Source organism: Heloderma suspectum, chromosome 14 (genome assembly GCF_057233095.1).
Source record: "Heloderma suspectum isolate Gila_16-S chromosome 14, 16-S_ref, whole genome shotgun sequence".
Lineage (NCBI taxonomy): Eukaryota > Metazoa > Chordata > Lepidosauria > Squamata > Helodermatidae > Heloderma > Heloderma suspectum.
The window spans coordinates 12,093,257-12,114,185 of NC_139471.1; the positions used below are offsets into that span (position 1 = coordinate 12,093,257).

General features: G+C 42.5%; 1 protein-coding gene across 8 annotated transcripts in view; it reads right to left on the reverse strand.

The window, feature by feature from the left end:
• Nucleotides 1–1,668: 1,668 nt before the first annotated feature.
• CAMSAP1 (calmodulin regulated spectrin associated protein 1) overlaps nucleotides 1,669–20,929 on the reverse strand; it is a 52,689-nt gene continuing 33,428 nt past the window's right edge. For 5 of the 8 annotated variants that reach the window (XM_084821183.1, XM_084821184.1, XM_084821182.1 and 2 more), the window contains 12 exons: nucleotides 20,578–20,717; nucleotides 20,376–20,472; nucleotides 19,247–19,424; nucleotides 17,032–17,123; nucleotides 15,870–15,954; nucleotides 12,773–15,191; nucleotides 10,980–11,116; nucleotides 10,663–10,871; nucleotides 10,464–10,566; nucleotides 9,511–9,626; nucleotides 4,470–4,588; nucleotides 1,669–3,872 (listed from right to left, as the gene is read on the reverse strand). In XM_084821183.1, coding sequence (XP_084677309.1) covers nucleotides 3,570–3,872; nucleotides 4,470–4,588; nucleotides 9,511–9,626; nucleotides 10,464–10,566; nucleotides 10,663–10,871; nucleotides 10,980–11,116; nucleotides 12,773–15,191; nucleotides 15,870–15,954; nucleotides 17,032–17,123; nucleotides 19,247–19,424; nucleotides 20,376–20,472; nucleotides 20,578–20,717 — 3,998 coding nt within the window. In that variant the 3' untranslated portion in view covers nucleotides 1,669–3,569. The remainder of the gene's footprint in view (nucleotides 3,873–4,469; nucleotides 4,589–9,510; nucleotides 9,627–10,463; nucleotides 10,567–10,662; nucleotides 10,872–10,979; nucleotides 11,117–12,772; nucleotides 15,192–15,869; nucleotides 15,955–17,031; nucleotides 17,124–19,246; nucleotides 19,425–20,375; nucleotides 20,473–20,577; nucleotides 20,718–20,929) is intronic. The other 3 variants (XM_084821185.1, XM_084821186.1, XM_084821179.1) reach the window with 1 other exon arrangement.

The following is a 20,929-nucleotide window of genomic DNA, read 5'->3' on the forward strand; positions in this document are numbered from 1 at the left end:
ACTGGGGGGAGACAGGATAGCGCTCTTCAAGGATTTGAAAGGTTGTCCCAGAGGAAGGCCAGGATCTCTTCTCGATCATCCCAGAGTGCAGGACACAGAATAATGGGCTCAAGTGATGGGAAGCCAGATTCCGGCTGAACATCAGGAAAAACTTCCTGTTAGAGCAATACGACAATGACCTAAGGAGGTAGTGGGCTCTCCCACACTGGAGGCATTCAAGACGAGGCTGGACAACTATCTGTCAGGGATGCTCTGACTTGGATTCCTGCACTGAGCAGGGGGTTGGACTCGGATGGCCTTGTAGGCCCCTTCCAACCCTACTATTCTATGATATATAGCCAAAGAAATTGTGGCAAGCTGGCTGCGAATAACTGCAGAACCTAAACGGGTAAGCCGAATATCTTTGAAGTTATGCAGTTGTGCTGCTTTTTAATGAATTGGGTAGAATGCTGCCTACATGCTTTTCCTTACATCTGTACAAGTAAAAGGACTAGAGACTTACTTTTTAAACTAATCTGAATATTCAGGGAGGGATCCTAAAATAACCATGAAGGTGACTATGGCAGGTAAATGGAGAAAGCTGCTATTTTAAAGGACACATCATAGCCTCAAGGAATTTCAAAACAGGGCAATGTTTTGAATATTATGGGGCAAATTCTTTATCACATTGCTCAAAGAGGAATCTCACTTAGGATCACAAGAGAAGTAACCAGTGTTCAAAGCACAGCTTCTGCACAGGAATTTGAATGTATTCTGAGATTTGTATCTTACCTTCACTTCTGGAATTAGGCTACATTACAGACCCGGAGGCTGCAACCCTAAACACACTCATTAGGGAGAAATGCACACTGAAGTTAGTGGGGTTTACTTCTGAGTAAACATGCAAAGGATGGCATGAACAGCCTTTCCCAGCCTGAAAACTGTGGATACTCCAGGAAGATGTGTTTAACAGCAAGGGGAACACTGCAACGTATGCACATGGGTGGGAGATTTCCCAAATCAATCTGAAAGGCACTAAGACCTAATGAGTATAAAATGTTTATTCGGGGCAATCTAGGATTTCCTTCTGCTTCTGCCACAACCCTTGGGGGTTCAGTGTTACACAGCTTGGCAGGCATTTCAAAAGAAATTCTGAGAACAGAAAGACAGGTTCAGAGTGCCCAAAAGGGCTGGATGCGCCTGATCTCAGCTGCTAAGCAGGGTCATCCCTGGTTAGTACTTGGATGGGAGACCACCTGGAAATCAGGCTTCCTGCATGGAGGAGGGGGTTGGACTCGATGGTCTTGTGGGCCCCTTCCAACCCTATGATTCTACGAATTCTACGAGGTTCAGGGAGTAGGCTCAGATTAGCATATCTGAAAATGAAAGTGCCAGAATACACACAAGGAGTATATTCTCAGGGAGAATATGCGTGATCTCCCCAAACACTTCGGGATTTTCTTAATTCCACCTTGTACCCCTCTTGAGCCTCCTTTCCCAGGACACATCACTGTACTTCCAGATTAATAAGAGAAAAGTTGATTTCAACTCCTAATTGTTTAGCTGAGTTCCATCAGCTGTGAGGTAAAGGATGGTATTTGCTCCCATAAGTCATAGTAAAGCACATCTTTAAAGCCTTGCATCAGCGTCTCAGCATAAAGGAAGAGTCCAAAATAAAACAAAAAAGATGCGTGGAATAACAAAAAAAAATCAGCTGATGATCTTTATTAAATTTCAGTGCCTCCATAAAATAAATATGTTGTATAATATCAAACAGTGAGAAATAAAGTATGAGAAGCATGTAACAAAAAAAATTACACATTTAATATTTAGCATTTTTAGAAATAATAAAGCCTTTCCTTATTTACAGGGTAGCCAACTATTGAACAAAATTTACAGCCGACCTATTTAAAAAGTACTGTAAGGGAATGAAAACTGAGAAAACTGCAATGGAAGACCTTCATTCTCATTTCTCTAGTTAGCGTTAAGTAACCTATTTTTCACCCCTTCTATGCAAAACTCACTTTTCACTCCAATTATTATTATTTTAAGTTCATTAAATAATTACACTGGATTGTGTTTTAGAGTTTCAACTGTTCTCATCTCTAGTGTTGGAATAGTGTCCTTTGCACTACATGAAACATATTCAAGTAACACTTCAAGTAGAAGTAAACATGTGCAAACCAGTACTACAACCCTATAAATCCCAGGCAGTAGAATCAAAGTAAGATGTGCTAAGGGCTTGGTAATGGATAAAGATAGACTGGAACTACAAATCTTAATAGTTACTTTGAGGGAGTGGGGGGTGGACACATTTTAAAACAGACACATGATTATCAATCAACTGCCCTCATTACGCCACCAGATGTAAATAGGTTCTTTTTTGAAGGGGAAAAAATACACAGTTTTAAAGGTCTTAACTCAAGATTTAATATTTCAAGATGAAAAAAAAACAAAGCCATCAGACTTATTTGAGCCTTCAAAACAAATGCAGATTTGTTTTAAAACTGCTAGTATATGGAAATTGGTTTGTTTCCTTATGTATTCGTATATAACCTGCCCCAAAAGGAAAAAAAACTAAAAAGAATATACACTCCATTTTAGAGCATGCCGCTCATTCAGACCCCCAAACCCCCCTCCCCCCAAGGACAAAGTAGAATTACGTTTCAGGACATGATTAAAAAAGCGTTAGAATTTGTGATCATTAAGTGCACCATTATACAGGAGTAACGTGCTCTGAGTGAAAACTTTCTACTATTACTAGAATCTGTCTTTATTAAAAAGACCCAAAAATGTTAGGATACTACTTGAAACAGAAAACCAAGGTTGACTGTACTCCATTCAGCGTGCTGCAAGTTTCAAATGGGGGATATTCCAGCCAGTAGCACCTGTTTGCTTCTTCATGATTGTGTTGCAGAAATGTTAATCAGCCATAATAATTTGCATATAAGTCCTCCATTTTAATTAAAAAAGACAGATTTTATATCTTTCAGTGCTTATAAAGAATGGATACTATAGGTAAACGTTCTGAGCAGCAAGGGCTGGGTTGATTTTTTTTCCTCCAGAAGTCAGAGCCTGGCTTAATGTTGGCAGTAGGTACAGTACCAATAGTTTCATATGCTATTATGTGCCCAGAGTTGAAAAGGAAAGGTAACTTTTCCTAAAGGTTATTCCTCAAAAGCCTGCCTCACACAGCCTGGCCCCTTGTCATTCTCCCAAAGTGCAGCATGCACTATCTGAGTTTGATTGCTGGGGATGGGGAGAGGAAATCAGAAGAGAAAAAATGTCCCAATTTGTACCAATGAAGAACTTCAAGTAAAAGGAAATCCACTGCTTAAGATCTTGCTACATGCACCTTCCCACATGTGAAAAGCGTCTGTAATTAGCAATGGGTGTAACAGCCATTTTATCATTCGTACAAAAAGAAAAAAAGAACACTGAAGCTGTTCCTTCATTCTTTCCTTGCATCCACGTTTAAGCTGTTTCTTTAAAAAGTTTATGGTTCTGCTTGTTTCATATCCAAATTGGGGGGGGGGGGGCATTTCTCCCCAATAATGAGATCTACAATAGTCTCCCACGGAAATGTAGTGTCATTTGCGAGTCTGAGTCTTCTTTGGCACTGCAGGTCGCTTGGGTTGCCACAAATGGTTATGAATTGTCAGAGCATCTACACTGACAGACATGGTTTTGGCTGGAATCAGATTAAACTGCTTTCTGTCTGAGCTATACTTATAAAGCTTGTCAATCATTTTCTTTGTGATGCTCTTTGGCCCCGTTCCTGTCAGCTTGTAGATTTCTTCTGTGTCAGGATAGTAGCAGTAAAGCGCTCTGAACTGGCAGCCAGCATCACGGAACAAAATAATGTAGTGGTTGGCATCGCACTTCTCAAGTTCCTGGAGGGGAAGAGAAAAGTTCTGGGACTGAGAACCATGGAAACCAGACCACTAAAAGAGACAATCACACTGCTAACCATATATAAACATCAGTTATTTAAGATGATGGCCAGAGATACATACAATGCTTTCCCACTGCAGTGCCACAGGATCCAAACTTGATCTTAACTACACTCCAGCAAGCTAGCTACTTAAAACCTTCTGCTATGAAGCCACCCACAGGGCAAACACGCTGTTTTTGAAGAGCTGACTGGGATCCAACATGGGGCAGTAAGAAGGCAAAATAATGAGCAGCATTCTTTAACTGGCTCTGAATGACCCTGTAAGCTGCAGATGTTACAAGCAGCTGCACCAACAGCTCAGGTTGCGCTATGCCAGAGATGCAACACAGCCTTAACTTTTACATTCTTATGCTTGGCCTGAGACATCAGATGATGTACATGGCAAAGGTTTGCTGAATGAGACATTGGGTCCCAGAATGAGTCCCAGTATTGGGTAAAAGGCAGGATAACAACAACAACAACAACAACAATAATAGTAGTAGGAGGAGGAGGAGTATAACATGTTCGACTGACACTTGCTCTGAAAAATACTTGCCTCCAATATGGAATTCTTGTGAGGCTCATTCACTTTTCCAGCAAGACAGCAGTGGGAGATAGCATTGTGGATAATTGGTTTGTTGGACTTGCTGCTGGGCTCTTTAAAGAGCTTTGGACCTGTTAAGAGACCATTTTTAAACAGGTAGTTTACTAACTCGGTTAAAAATTAAAGCAATTTAAAAAGAGAGACACATTAAGGTTCTAAACATTGTTTAGTTTCAACCATTACACCAACACTTGAAGTAATGTTATACTTCGAGTAGGCTCACTGAAATCAATGTGATTCAAATTAGTCATGATTTCAATGGGTCTGCTTTACGCAAGTCTGGATCAAAGCCACAGAGTTCATCCTATTCACACTGAAAAAGGAAACAAAAACCACATATGCAGTCTTTTGACTGCAAGTTGTTGGGACCTACACATTTTACAGAGCTCCTCTCCCCCTATGTAAGTTCATGTCCCTCTTAAAGGGGACCTCAAAGATGACATCTGGGGAGTTAAATAGTCATCTGTAAGTAACTGGGCCCTTTCAGTGGTTGCCCTAGTTTCATGGAACATTCTCCCTCAGGAAGTACATTTATGTTCCTCCCTCCTGATCTTTAGATTCATATGTAAGGATTCATCTGGTTGCACAGGATTTTACAGAGGTGAAAGAAAAATCTTGAATCTGGTCTTTGTATGGCTTGTGTCACCATTTTACTTGTGTTTTTTACCTATTATCGCAGCAGTCGGCAATGTGTGCCCACAAGGCCATTTTTCTCTACCTCTATTTAAGACAATGGAGTGATATTACTCCACAGAGTTTAACAGAGGTTACTTACATTGGTTACTTACCAAGAAAGTTCCTTCCGAGTTGGTAAGGTTCTAAGATACCCTATAGCATTTATTTATTTATTTATTACATTTATATCCCGCCTTTCTTCCTCCTTAAGGAACCCAAGGCAGCATACATAAGTCCTCCTCCTCCTCCATTTTATCCTCACAACAACCCTGTGAGGTGGGTTGGGCTGAGAGTCTGTGACTGGCCCAAAGTCACCCAGGGAGCTTCCATGGCTGAGTGGGGACTAGAACCCAGATCTCCTGACTCCCAGTCCAACACTCTAGCCATTACACCACACAGCATATTCACTGATGTATGCTGGTTGCGGTTGGGATGCCTTCATCATACTAACCCAGAAGGAACCTTCTTGGTAAGTAAGTAATGTTCTGTTCTTCAGGTTGGCATGAAGATGGCATTCCACAATGGGATCTGCTAAAGCTTACTACCAGTGTAGGTTTGGTAATATGAAGTAAGTGCATCAGTCTGAGGATACAACCTGTTGAAGGTCCCTCCTGCCAAAGGAGGCTTCCGTTGAAGCAAACGTGTCTATCTTGTATCTTTGAGACCTCACAAAGTAATTTGGATTTGCCCATGTTGCACCCTGCAAATCTCTGCCATGGAGGTATCAGTACTGAGAGCGGCCAATATAGATGTTGATCTAATTGAATGTGCAATGCCTTTATCTGGTTTTGAGAAGTGTGAGCCTCATAGGCCAAAAAAATGCATGCTTTAAGTCATGTGACTAAAGTGCACCGGGATACTCCCCCCCCCACACACACACACCTTTTCAGGCCATGGGGTGCAACGAGATGAAGGGCGACTCTGTTTGAAACAAGCTGCTCATTTGAGATATATTTTAACTGCCCTGCGTACATCTAACCTGTGCCAGTCCCTCTCTAGGGGGTGAGAAGGATTAAGGCAGAAAGAAAGTAGAATTAACTCCTCTGCTCTGTGAAACAAGATGTTCACTTCAGGAATAAATATAGGATCCAGTCACCGTATGTGTCTTTTGGAAGGTGATGAGTCCTTCCCTTACTGATAAAGCTGAGATTTTGGAGATTCTTTGTGCTGAGTTGATGACTATGAGGAACACCTTTTGTGACAGGAGGTTGAGGGGTATTGTTTTGAGTAGCCCAAAGGCTGCTTTGGTCAGTGCAGATAGGACAACAGGTAGGCTCCAGGATGGGAATCTGTGGAGAGTAGGTGGATGCAGCAGAAAGGCTCCCCTCCGGAAATGCTTGATGTGAGGGTGGGAGCTAACTGCAAAATGTCCTGGTTTAGACAATAGTGCCTATACGTATGCCTGTCTAGGGTGCCTGGCTTACGACATAGGTCTAAACTTGCTTGAAGGAATAATGGGAGCTCCTTTAGGACAGCAGAGTGTATGTCAAGCTTTTTGCACCTGCACAATGTGGTGAAGGCTTTCCAAGTTTTATATATGTGCTGTGGGGCCTCTTCTCGAGGCCTGCAAAATACTGATGACACAGTCGGATACCCTACAGCAGAGTAGGCTGACTGTTCAACAGCCACACGGTTAGACAAAGCCAACCCTGGTCTGGGTGCAGAACTGGGCCTTGAGAGAGGAGATCAGGTATCAGAGATAGGACCCCAAAGTCTTTCAAGAGCTAGGTTTAGAAATGAGGAAAACCATGGGCATCTAGGCCAGAAGGGGGCTACTAATCACCTGTTCTGAATTTCTGTAGGATTCTTGCTATGAGCAGAGTTGGTGGGAACGCATTGTCTCCCATTTGGTATTGAGAGCATCCATGGGTTCTGCTCCAAAGGAGGGGAATCTTGAAAAGAATCTTGGGAGTTTATGGCTGTGATGTGAGGCCGGGAGGTGGTCCACTGTGAGGGTTCTGAATCATGTCTGAATGACATGGAAGGAAGTGGTGGAGGCTCCATTCCCCTGGATCCAGGGACGGCTGGTGTTTTGGGGTAGGATGGACAACAGACACCCAAGCTTGGCTGTGTTCCCTTCCCCCCTGCATTAAAACTTACATTGTAGCATATTGCCTAGCAACTCAAGCCTTGTGTTGAGTCTGGCTGCCGAGGCCGAGTATTTTTCCCCTGCCCAGCTTCACTATCTTCATTTGCACGTGTAAGGCATGTAACGGCAGAAAAACTTCCCCATGAAAGGCATGGGAAGGGGAAGCAATTGGGGAGGCCTGCCTGGGGCAATCTTACTTGCGCTCCTCCCAAGAGGCAGGAAGTTCGGGGCGGGGGGGGGGAGAAAGCCACATTGCCCAGCAGCCTCCAAGCCGATCATAACAGAGTTCAAAGAGGAAAGTTGAAGGGGTGCCAGCCGGGCCAATCAGAATAGTTCAGGGGATGGGCCAGGCAGCCAATGAAAACGGCTGTGGGACTGGCTTAGGGAGCAACTTTTTCACTTTCTCTTTCCTTTTTGGGTGCTTCTCTTTCCCACTCCAGAGGATTAGTTTTTCATTAAATCCAAAGCAATAATTTTGTGTGAGTGAGAGTGTGTGTTAGAGTGAGCGAGTATACCGTTCTTGTTAGCAAAGTTCTTTTTCTGAGAAGAGCCGGCCCAAACCATATTTAAATGTCCCCCCCACCCCTTTTAATCAGGGTGGGAAGGTGGGGTGGGGGTAACTGACTGTTATTGCTGTGGGTCATTGCATTTTTTCTGAGATCTGGTGGTTGTGGGTCATTTCTTTTTCTCTCTTTTTTAGCAAGTTCTGGTGGTTGTGATGTGGTGGTTGTATTGTGCAAGAATAAGAAGAGTTGTAAGTAGCACTGCAAGGGCAAGGATTATGAACTTCCACGCACAACTCTTTGCTTGTGTGAGGGAGAATGTTCACTGAAAACCAGACCTCTGATACTTCTGTAATGCATGTTTAACATATATTTTGATGATTTGATTGATATTTATAGCAGCAAAATAAAATAGTTGTTTTTTTTTGCTTGTTTGTTTTTACAAATACCTGATTTAGTAAAGGATTATAACCTCATGATGCCATGGAAGGATCTTCTGCTGATTTAATTATCTTCAGTGTCATCTAGTTCACTAGAGTTGAACCGTTTTGCAGAGAAATAGTAACCACTGTTGACAATTTTGTGAAATGGCTGCCAGGGCCATCACAGGGAAAATCTGTGGTGGCTCAATATCTAGATTTGTTCGTAATATATTAGTCCACTTCTGTGCCAAATTTAGTGCTTTTATTAAATAATGCATAATCATTATGATACGCCGCTAAACTATGGAGAGTTGAAAGGAGGTAGATTATAATAGCTGACAAACAAGCTCTATCTTACATGAAAAGTGGGGATGAACTGGCAGGGAGGAGCTTGGGACCAGTAGATTACACAAAAACCTTATCACACAGTCCCTACTTTTCCTGGGCAGTAGAGGGAGTTCACACATTGTGGGAAAACTTCCTCAGACCAACCTGAAGAAAAGGGTGCCCTGCTGAAAACAGTTTGAAAGGGGAGCAAGCCCCCCGCCCCATGTATCTTCGGGGCAACGGGGTCCTTGAAGGTGGGTGGACTTCCCCCTCCCTCCAGCCACTTTTTGGCAGGGGACCCTTTTCCCCACCTCTAATAAACTCAATGGAGTGATTTCGCTCCATTGACTTTAACAGGGGTAGGACAAATGTACCCTGGCAAAAAATTGGGTGGGGTGCGGAGGGAAAGAAAAGAGAAGCCAGAGAAGGGGGGCATCCCAAGATTTTATCTTCCCATGGCAATTTGTCATGGTGCCCAGGACTCTTTTCCAAAATGTCACACCTTCCTGGGCCCCAAAAAGACTGCCTACTCCTGCACTACCAGATTTGCTGAGTGTTCTTAGTCTATTGTGTTTTAACAATACTTAAGAAGGGTGTGCATGCATGTGTCTACCCTTAAAGGTGCCTTAAAATAATTCTAAATAAGACAATGCTTGAGCAACTCTAAGAAGGCAGGATAAAAGGTTTTAAGCCAATACATTTTTTTCTTATTTCATGTGGAACGTCTTAAAAAAGGCACATCAGTAAGTTCGCAAAGCTTCTGTGTACTGCATTGAATGATAAAAGCTTTGCGGGGGGCAGGGGGGAGAAGATGATTCCTTATCAATATTTCCACTTTTACTTCAGAAGATATGCTAGTTCCAAGACAGCAATACTCAGATCTCAACTTCCAGTGGAGTCTTCCTTCCAAGCACCAAGAGTACCTGAGCAATTGGACCTAAGCTCACAACCACAAAACTAAAACCTATCAAGTTTACCAGTATATTCTGCTACTGAAGCAATTGAAGATGCTGTTGAGGTGTTTTCCCAATCTCTCTCCATGTTTCGACTTGGGTTCCTACTCAGTATGGGTAAGGATTCCATTGACTCCACTCTACCAGAACAAACAAAAGCCACAGTTCATGAGCAGTGTGTTCACATCTACCAGATATTCAGCACCCTTCCAAAAATAAATTGTGCCTAACTTTTCTTCCCCCACCCACCCCCACATTTTATTCTCCCTTTGAAATAAGACAAGTTCCAGAGGTGTTAATCTGTTGTACATGTTAATCTGTTGTAGAGAAGTTAAAGGACCTTATTGTATCTGACATACCAAGTGTATTCTGGTGCAAATTTTTGTGGGCTAGAGCCTATTTTATCAGATGCATTTAGAGTAAGTCACTTAGGGAATGTGTAAATATAGACAGTTACACATTCATGTTTGTATGATTTTTATAAAGGGGGCACGCACACACGCGTGCACACATAGACGCAGCGTGGCCAAAAGGTAAAGAAAAAATGCAAGGGAGTAGTCCGAGCATAATTCATTGTGGAGAATAAATGAATGCAACATAAAGTCAGAGAGCTGACTCACTCTCAGTTAGTGACCACTAAGAGCAACCGTTACATTAGCACCGAACACCTGAAATGGGATATTTCTTTACCCCCAATGCTTGTTAATTTATTTTATTCAGTACATTTCTAATCTGTCAAACTCTCCTCAATTGCCATTTATTTATTTCTCAAACATATAGCCAGTATTTTCAAAGTGGCGTAGCATTACAACTGAGTTCCAGACAACAAAACACTACCTAAAAACGGAAACTCTGTTTTGCCATGAGCTCATGGCCACACAAAAGTTACTGTGCAGGATGGATGTGGCATCCAGGGAATATTCCCCCATAACCTGTACCACCAAATTCCTAAAATCCTTGTTTAAGGCTTCTCTTACCGCTGTGAAGGTGTGCCACCAGAATGAACACTTTCAGGCTCAGTTGTTGCTGCTGATGCCAAGGACAGGCTGGAACCTGACTGTGCACTGCTTAGATTATCCGCTGGCAAAAAAAAGAGAGACAGGAGCTGCGTATTAAAGAATACTTAAGATGCTTTGTTAAAACAGTATGGGAACCAAAATGGGTGCTGCTGCTTACGAGTAGAAGAACATTTTGTTCCCGAGTCACTATAGGACTCCTCTCGATGGACAGATTTCGGCCTGGGCTTCTTGGATTTGGATTTGGGCTTCCCAAGGCCTTGCTCCTCCAAGATCTGCTGCTGCTTTCTTCTTAAATATTCTTGTTTGATGAGTTCTCTCCTGGCTTTCTCTTCCTCCTTCCGTATTCGGTCTTCTTCTGCTTTGCGACTGAAAAACCAAACACGGCTTTCAAATCTCAGCACTGCCAATTTCTCAAGGAAGAGGAAAAAAAATAAAAGTATTCATCTGCCTACTACAGCAAGTGATTGTATTTACCGGGCTTCATCTCTCTTTTGTTCAACATCCGCCTCGAGTTGTAGTTTCCGAAGCCGTGCCTCTTCAGCTTTGCGCTGCTGCTTTAAAAGGAAGGCTGCACGTTTCTTTGCAAGCTCATCTTCCGCTTTCTGCTCATCCTACAAAATTGACATTCAGGTAAGGAACAGTGTACTTGTGGAAGGTGGAGAAACATCAAAACACTGCCAGAAGGGCAGGGGGAGTGAGACCCTGTTGATTCTCTTAGACCTCTCAGTGGCTTTCGATACCACTGACCACAGTTTCTTCTTGATAGGTTGTCTGGGTTGGGAGATGCACTGCGCTACAGTGGTTCCAATCCTACTTGGATGGCCAATTCCAGATGGTGGTGCTGGGGGATTACAGCTCTGTGCCTTGGCAACTATGCTATGGGCTCTGTTTTATCCCCCATGCTGTTCAACATCTACATGAAACCGCTGGGGGAGGTTATCCGGAGGTGTGGGCTGAGGCGTCATCCACATGCGGATGACACCCAGCCCTACCTCTCTTTTTCATCAAATCCAGGTGAGGCAGTGGCTGTTCTGAGTCAGTGTGTGGGCAGGGTAATGGACTGAATGAGGGTCAATAAACAGACTCAATCCAGACAAGATGGAGGTACTGTTGGTGGGTGGTTCATCTGCCCGGCTAGGTGATATTCAACCTGCTCTGGAGGGGGTTGCACTCCCCCTAAAGGATCACGTATGTCATTTGGGGGTGCTCTTGGATCCAGAACTGTCTCTTGAGGCACAGGTGAACTCTTTTTCACCTTTTTATCAGCTTAGGCTGGTATACCAACTACGCCCTTATCTGGACAGAGATAGCCTAGCTACAGTTATCCATGCTCTGATAACTTCTCATCTGGATTACTGCAATGCATTATACGTGGGGCTGCCTTTGAAAACGGTCCTGAAACTTCAGCTGGCCCAAAATAGGGCAGCAAGATTGTTAACAGGGACTGGTCAGCGTGATCATATTATTCCAGTACTTTTCAAGTTGCATTTGCTGCCAGTCCATTTCTAGGTTTAATTCAAAGCCCTGGTATTAACATTCAAAGCCCTGAACAGCTTGCTGCCAGGTTATCTGAAGGATCACCTCCTGAATGTACCTGCCCAGAGCCTAAGGTCATCTTCAGTGGTCCTTCTCTGGAAGCCCCTGCCAAAGGAAGTGAGGTGGGTGGCTACCAAGAAGAGGGCCTTTTCTGCTGTGGCACCCCAGCTGTGGAATGAGCTTCCTAGAGAGGCTCACCTGGCGCCTACATCGTGCTCTTTCCAGCAGCAGGTGCAGACCTTTTTATGTTCCCAGGAATTTTAGCATGTTAGTCCTTTAGCTCTGTTTTAAATCTGCTATTGTATTTTAAATCTGTTTTGCTGCTAGGTTTTATTCTGGTTGTACTTTTATACTGTAGTTTTAATATTTTATATTGTATTTTATGCTGTATTTTATGGTTTTAATTTTTGTGAACCATCCAGAGAACTTCGGCTATTGGGCAGTACAGAAATATAATAAATAAATAAATAAATAAATAAATATATTAAGGAGCACGGATACACGTGTATGACCTTTACACTAGTAAAATAAAAATCCATCTATTCACATTCCTCCCACCCACACCTCCAAATCCAGCATGTGTAGGACAGAATCATTCTTCTTTGTAAAACAATACATTTTAGCCTGTCCGCAGCATGCCCAATTTAAAAATAAGTTTTAAAAAATGAGAGATTACTGCTGCACCAAATAATTAGGGATTCAACTACAACAATATGTTGTTTTTCTCTTACCTTAAAGAAAAACCCAACTCCTGACTTCTGGTCAATTTCGCTGATTATGTCTGTAGAGCTGTCCTGGCTCTCAACCTCCCCTTCTTGGTCTGGGGCTTTTAAATCAGACAGGTCTACTTCAATAAGGCTACCTTTGCTTCTCAGGGGTTCCTCTGCTGGGATATTCTCTTTTCCTGAGCCATCAAAAAAAGCAAGGTCTTCTATGTTGCTATTCACATCTTTGATAGCTTCGGAGAGGATATTTGTGTCTTTGGAAGTGGACAGCAGAAATCCTCCCTGCTGGTTGCTCTCATCACAAAGTCTGTAGCTATTAAAGGGAAGTTTCTCCTGAGGAGTGCTACCTGGGTCCAAATTATTTTCGAGAGCTGTTTCAGTCAGCATTTTGGAGGAATTGTTTAATGGAAACTGTCTTAAGTGTGGTAAAGTATCAACACTGGGAGTCGGGGTTTTGATGCGCATTGTAGTTTGCTGACGGTCCTTAGCCACTTTCAGTTCTGATGGTCGTCCCAAGCGGGGACTCCGTCCTTGACTGAGACGAGGTGGTTTACGAAGACTACTCATGCCTGTAGGGGAGAGGGGTTCCACAAAATGAACTGGTGCTTTTATCTTTTGGTCCTGAGAGCTACCTCTCAATGATGGCACTGTTGGAGCTTTCATAAGAAGTTCCTGCTGCTGAGAAATCTTCAGTATAGCCTGCTGCAGGGTACTGATAGTTTCATTTAGCTTTTCAATGGAAAGGTCACATTCATTGATATCAGCAGATTCTATGTTCTCCTCTAGAAGCGCAGCAGAAATTATTTTGCTTTTCTCGATTTCATGTAGGGTGGTTTCTTTTGGACTGCTTTGCTCAACAAACACTATAGTTTCTTGGGCCTTCACCTTGGGTGCTCCATGGAAATCAAGTGCATCTTCACCCCCTTCCTCTTTCATGAGGAATGCCTCAGATTTAGAGTTCAAAGTAGCATCATCCAAGCCTTCCCCATTGTGCCTTGAATATTCTTTTGTGAAGTGTTCTGGTTTAAGTGGCTGAGAAATATCAGCACCTTTCCCTTTTTTCACTACATGCAAGAATGCTGCCTTACCAAGCTTTAACCGCTGCCTGGCTGATAATGCTTCCATCTTCTTCTTCTGAGCCTCTATTGCTCTTCGCTTCTCCTCCAACTGCATATGAAGTTGCACCAGCTCAGAAGCCAACAGATTAACATGTTCTTTGCTTTGTCTGTTGGGGCTTTGCTCCCTCTTCTGTTTCCATGTGGTTAATGGGGCCAGACAACACTCTGACCCATCCGGTGTGGTCTTCTGTGAGCTACTTGTGCTAGATTTTGTTTCATAGCTATTCAGCCTCTGAAGCTTTCGCTCAGCAAAGTTAGTCATCCTGGCACTCCCGCTGGTCATGGACACACTACTAACCTGAGAAATAGTACTCAGGCATGGACTTGAACGCCCACTAGCATCATCTTTATCTTCATGTTCCTTGACCTTCATATCTTCTTGTAGCTTTGCAGATTCCTCTTCTCCTATGTACTTAGCAATTATTGGATGGTCATCTGCCACTAAGTCTTGCTCGGCTTCCTCCATGTCTAGAATGTCTGAGTCAGAGTCTTGCCTAACCATTGTCCATGAGGTATCTGCAGCGTGAGAATTTGTACTTTTCACAGCACCAACATTTGCACTGCTCATCACATCCTCATCTACTTTGGCAGCATGAAGAAAGAATCCTCCAAAGGATTGTTCTCGAGGTGAAGTTTCTAAACTACTAGTTGCTTGTGGTCGAAAGGGTTCTACTCTGGAATCCAAGTGTAGTGTTGGATCTGCCATGCTGGAAACGGCAAGTGTTAATTCAGAACTAGAAGTCACATTAAAAGTCCTATTGAGGTTGTAATCTCCATGATTACTATTGGCTTTCTTACGGACTAAAGCCGTGTGCCCCTCAGTCAGTCTCTTTGCTGCAAAGCCTCTCATCTTCCCTTCCCCACATTCATCCTCTTTATTGATTATTTGTTTTTCCTTTGCTGGTCGTAGCACAGCAGGCATTAAAGGCTCTAGGAAAAAGCTCTCTGGTTTACTTTCTGAGGCTTCGCTTTGTGATTTTGGAGCCCATGCAGTTGCAACTAGACTGGGTGATCTAGCTGGCACACTCTGAAGTTCAAGGTTGCCATGGTTCACTGTGGCACCCGGGCGGATTATCGCAATCAGTTCTTCATCCTCATCTTCTATTTCAACATTGTTCAGCAAGCTTTTCCCATTGTTTTTCACTGGTGCAGACTGAGGCTGCTGTTTTGGAGTGATGTTGACAATGTTCGATGCTAGACTGTCTTTGCTGATCGATCTAGCCAAGCTAATGCTATCGCCAGAACTGGGGTCTGCATCACTGCTTGCAGCATGATGAAGAGCAAATGGCATTGGTTGAGAAAGAGGCCTAGGAAAGATAACTGGCCATTAGAAGTGGTTGCGGGGTGGGGGTTGCTGCTTAAGCAGAAATTATCTATTTACCCACAGCATAACAACACATGAAGCAAAATTTAAGGAAAAGGATCATTGTTAGAGTTGACTAGTTCTAGATAACATAATCATGTATATAATGCTTTAGTGTCAAAAGCACTTTACAGATTGGTAGTCAACAACTGAAGCGGGACAACCCAGTCTCTCATGAGTAATCTAACCTCTTAGACCAATTGGTGCTGTCCATGGCCTGCCATTTTGGGGAAATCAGATTTCTAAATAATGAACTCTAAAATGGGCATTCCAAATTCTCTAGTGATTTGTAAGTATTTAGGTGAATGTTTCCCCAAGTGTACTTTCACATATCCTAAAACGTGATCCTATTGTCCCTATGTGGTCCAATTTCAGAACACATGTTTTAATAAATCCATAGCAAAGTTGTCATGGACTAGTGGGCAAATGGTTATGTTTACCTTTGAACACCTCAATCAGCTTACTGCATTTTTATCAGGCATATTAAAAATCACCATGAGGCTTACCATGCTATTTTGTGAACCCAATTATTGACCTTTTTACCCCAAAGTCATATCATACTTCAGCAACATGTTGAGATTTTATATTTGCTTTTCATAAAAGATAATCCAATACACATTACCTTTGTTTCTTCTCTGGCCACGCAAGAACTGAATCCCGTGGCTGCCCATCCACTTTAGTCAATGAATTAGAACGATGCCGCTGGCCTAAAAAAATGGTGGGGGGGGGATGTTGCACAACTGTTTAAAAACATACTTGGTTTTACATATTTTAAAGTTGTTTTTTGTTACTATGAAATGTGTCCTAAACAACCATGTGAGGGCAGTATAAAAACTGCTGTAAGAAACAGCATAGACCAAGTTAGTCATAGTAATATTGATTTTAAAAATCAATACTGATTTATATTGATAAATATAAATACTGATTTTAAATAACTGAGTACACTTGGCACCCAGAGTTTCTCTCCCTAATACATACTAAAGTTGAATGCTCATACACATGCACAGTATAACTAGAACTGTGATATTAAGGTTACTTTGTGTCAGGGTTAGCCCAAGCAACAGCAGCACACACACAGGGATCCACTATCTCGACATCGAAACAGCCACTCCCTCTACAAATGGTGCTCCAGATTAAGGAAACCAACTCATCCTTCCCCTATTCCCTCACAAAAAAAGTCTACCATCTCTACAGAACACAAACAGTAACATTCAACAGTATGGAACAACAGCTTGAATGGTGTCCTGTACTCATAAAGCCCCAATTGGCTTGGCAGCAGCAGAAGCATTCTAAACATTCTTGGACAAACTGAGGAGGGAGAAGTAAGGTAATCAGGACCTGGACTAAAAGCCTTCACAAGTTCTGAAATTACCATAGGCAGTTCAATAATTCACTATACAAATGGAAGTCCATTCAGGATTTGCTGAAGATTAGTCACCTTGTGTCGATTACCACGGCAGATAAGGCTACACAGATCATCTAGAAGCATCTATTAGCTCCCCTGTCTTTTTTTGGTTACCCTATTGCTGCCTGTCCCAGGTGCAGCTCCAGGGCCTCAGACCTGAGGGGACAAACCCTGCCTTGTCCTACTATAACAGCATACTGTTCTTTGATTGCAGAGAGTTCCCTTCATCTTCCACTGACGGTTAGTAATAAGAGCTTTGTGTTCTTCTTTTCAGAGGGCCCAAATTCCAAAAAGAGCTGTTTACATTCCCATTCTGCCACCATTAGAGTTTTGCACATCAGGTTGTTCACAAAAATGTCACAAGAGAACTGTGGTCTACCTGAACTGTCCTCCCCCTGCAGAGACTTCTGCTGTTTCTGTCTCAATGGCAGTAGTGGATGGGCTGGGCTGAAGGCAGGGCTTCCTTTTCCACTGTTTTAAATAAACACACACAAACAAGACCACTCAATCAATGAGAGCCTTTTTTGCAGTTAGAAACAATACCACTATAGGAAAAACAACCCCACTATGCTACTCCCATCCTTTTTATCAAATGATGAAAACACAGTTAAAAAAAAAAAAAATTACACCACTCAGCAAGATTGATCCTAAAACCATAGGACACAGCTGTAGCAGCTGTCTGAAATTAAAAGGTCATGCTTAAACTAATGAACCACATGGTCTTAAAAAGAAGCAATATTTAAGAAACAGAAGAAGAATGAATAATAGCAGAAGTCTCAAGTAGTCTAGGAAAGATATGGAGGTAAAAGCACTGAACATGGGAAAAAGTTTAACAGAAGCATGTGAAAGTGTTTTTCACTCAGAAATTTTAACTGATTAACATATCCAAAGTTTCAGTTGTGTAAGTTTCACAGTCTTGGTGCTACGGTGCTGACAGACATCCTTTTATTATTATAGATAATATGGTTATTATGCATGATAAATGCAATACTATGTGCCTGGGCCTGCAGTGGTTATTTCTTAAGACATTTACAATTAACTACTAATCATTGGGACATCACAAAATAAAAGTTTAATGAGAAATTACACTTACCTGCAAATTAGCACATGCCCATTTTGAAATGCAAATTTGAGAGTGTTCTCGTACTTTGATTTCGTCAGATTTTGGATATGTTAATCAGTTATAATTTCTAAGTGGAAAACACTTTCAAACACTTCTGTTAGACTCTTCCCCATGTCAAACCATATATTTCCTAGACTATTAGACTACAAAGACAGCCAAGTTGGTGTGGATGTTGGATATTATATTTAGCTTTACCAAACAAAATGTATGTTTAGTTTATAGAATTCTTCAAAAGGTTACTACCACTACCAGCAGCACAGCAGACTGAGATTTGCACTGCCTTATTTCTTTGTCTGTGCTTGTCTACCTGTGCAGGTCAACTAAGCTGAGAGTTGCCTCTTCAGACAAACGCTTGTAAGAAACAATTAGATTTCCTCTGCCCCACTGAGAGGCTGTAGCAGAGAAAAACCAGGTCTAGACAATTGTGGGGGCAAAAGAACCTATCATGGGTTGTTTCCCTGCCCCCCCCCCCCCCCCATGACTGTCATTTCCATGATTACCCACGATGTAGCGCTGGTTGCCCGAGACATGCGGTAGGGGTTGTGGGGTGGGTACCAAGTCACCTCTGCTGTGCTGTGCATTGAGTTCATATAACACAGCAACCCATGTTGCATCATGGGGAAATTATGCAAATGGCAGCTGTGCAACCAGCATGCACGGAGGCAGGGAAAGAACCCACAATGGATTCTTTTGCCCCTGTGATCATGCAAACCGGGCCATAGTCTCCTTTTTTATCTTATATGGGGGCGGGGTGCTTGTATACGTGAAACACCACCACACAGGAGAGGGGGAAGTGCATTCTGACCAGACCAGCCTCACAACAGGGGACCAAAAAGAGTCATGTTTTTTGTCAGTAATGGGAGAGATTTGGGTATATAAGTAGCACAAAGCCAGCTGAGATCTGGCAATCCAATCAGAACCAAGTTACATTTTACACCACAAGCAATTTGATAGCAAGGTATCCTATAATAGTGGCTTTCAAGTATTATCCCAGCAAGCCTGTTAATGGGGGTAGGGTGAGAAGAAGTCGAATGCAGAACAAAGAAAACCCAGCAGCTTTTACGATCAACTAAACTGAAAGACAAGAGAGGGAACTGAATAGTATGACCCTGGTATGATACAGGAGAAACACAAGAGGGTGTGCCCCAAAAGTAAATAATTTAACCTGAGGGGCACAGGATCCATCCAGCTGCCCAAGTTGGACTGATGGAAGGAGATAATGGACCAGTTATTACTTTGCTGAACACAGTTAAGGGTAACACAACTGAGCAAGAGAAGCAGCCAGAGATGAACCTGTGTCTCAACCAGCAACTGCCCACACCTTGCCCTGCCCCCTACCCATAGAGCCTGAAGAGCTACAACGGGTCACTTTTCATGTTACAGAACTGTACAGACCATTGGTTGTAGCTCCCAAACCATCCAAGTGGAAAGGAAAGCAAGACTGAGTGTAGAGATAGAAAGACAGACTTACAGATAATCAAATTCTTCAGGATGCAGGTAATACCTGTTGCAAGTCTCCAGAGAGAGCTGAACTGGGGGCTGCATATCAGCTGAACCAGAAGCAGCTGGACTAGCCATGAAGCTCCGTTTGGTTGCATTGGAAATAGGAACAGGCGGGCGGCTGCTCTTCTGCTGCAACATTGTTTTAGCTAAACATTTCATTGACAGCGTTAGCATTAACTTAAAAGAGCTAATAGCAATCAAGAACCCTACCAGGAGTTCTACAAAGAGAATTATTTTATATGATTTATCATTGCAAAAAAACCCCTAAATACCCAGAAACCAAGTTTGAAATACAAGCAATCATATCTGTTTCAGCAGGTAATGTCGGAATGCCTTGTAACAGTGGTTCTGAAACCTTGTAACAAGCCTGCCCGCTTTTAAAAGAAGCCAAATCTTTTAATCATTCCCCAGAGTTCCAGAAACAGACGCAGTTTGTGGGTGCAAGAGGGCAGGAGATGGCAAGGATGTGAAGGCAACACCAAATAAAAAAGGATGACAAAAATAGAATACACTTCCATGAGGCTAGGTTAAGCAGCAAATTTTGGATGCTATTAAAGACTGCAGAATACAAGAGACATAAACCTTGTGTACAGGATACAACCTACTTCCAAGTTCTCCTGAGAGTCACACTGAAATGAACTGCTCATGTGCAATTCCCATCCATTGCAATGGGACTTGGGCAAGGTAAGCTTTTGATAGATAGTAGCCCATGTTAATCCAGGGGTGGGGGATGGGATCTGGATTTTTTGCCTCAAGTAATTATTTATCATGGGCTTGTGCTGAACATTTCAATATGCTTGCTGTCAACAAATACTGGGAGAAGTGGGGCCAAAGAGAGGAGATAGCCTAGCATTTTACCTCTGCTTTAAAATGCAAACAGACTTTGGTTTTGAGGTGCCAGGAAGGAACTTGAATCTCCTTTAGCAACTTTCTGTGTCTCCACAGGAAGGCTTAAGCTATGCTTTGAGAATCATGCCTAGAGACACATTAGGAATGCCACAGAGGCTAGAAAACAACAAAAGTGTTTTGCTATAACACTTTCTAGGCACCATCAGTGAAATTGCCCGCATCATGCTACAACAGTTCAAATATCTCACCATCTTTTACTTCTTGGAGGTCTCTGGGTTGAACAAAGTCTGGCTTGACATTCTCAAACCACCAGAATAATTCAGCAATGAAGACCATTACGTTGGGCTAGAAAAAGAATGTTAACATTACACTGGGCTAGAAAAAGAATGATAACATTAATAGGCTATCTGCATGTCACTTAAAACTGTGAAATCCATTCATGCATCTTACCTTTAGAACCAAAGGTGCATACAGCATGTCCTCCAATGTGAGGTAAAAGCATTTGTTTAGATATTCATTTGAGAATTCGCGAAGCAGCTGAATGTTATAGATGCTGTCAGCAATTGACGTTACTTCTTTCAAACAGATTTCTAACCATTGGGGAAAGAAGCAAGATTAGTGTTACGAGCAACCGAAGGGATTAACATTCAGCTCACAGTACTGTACTGGAGGAAACAGTCAAAAATTCCTTTTCTAATAGTGCTTTACAAGAGCCTACAGGACATGTTATGGCAGTGATATTCACAGAAGGCCTAGGAGCTGCAGACAGCCCCAATGTCCCACCATAACTCAAGAGGGATAC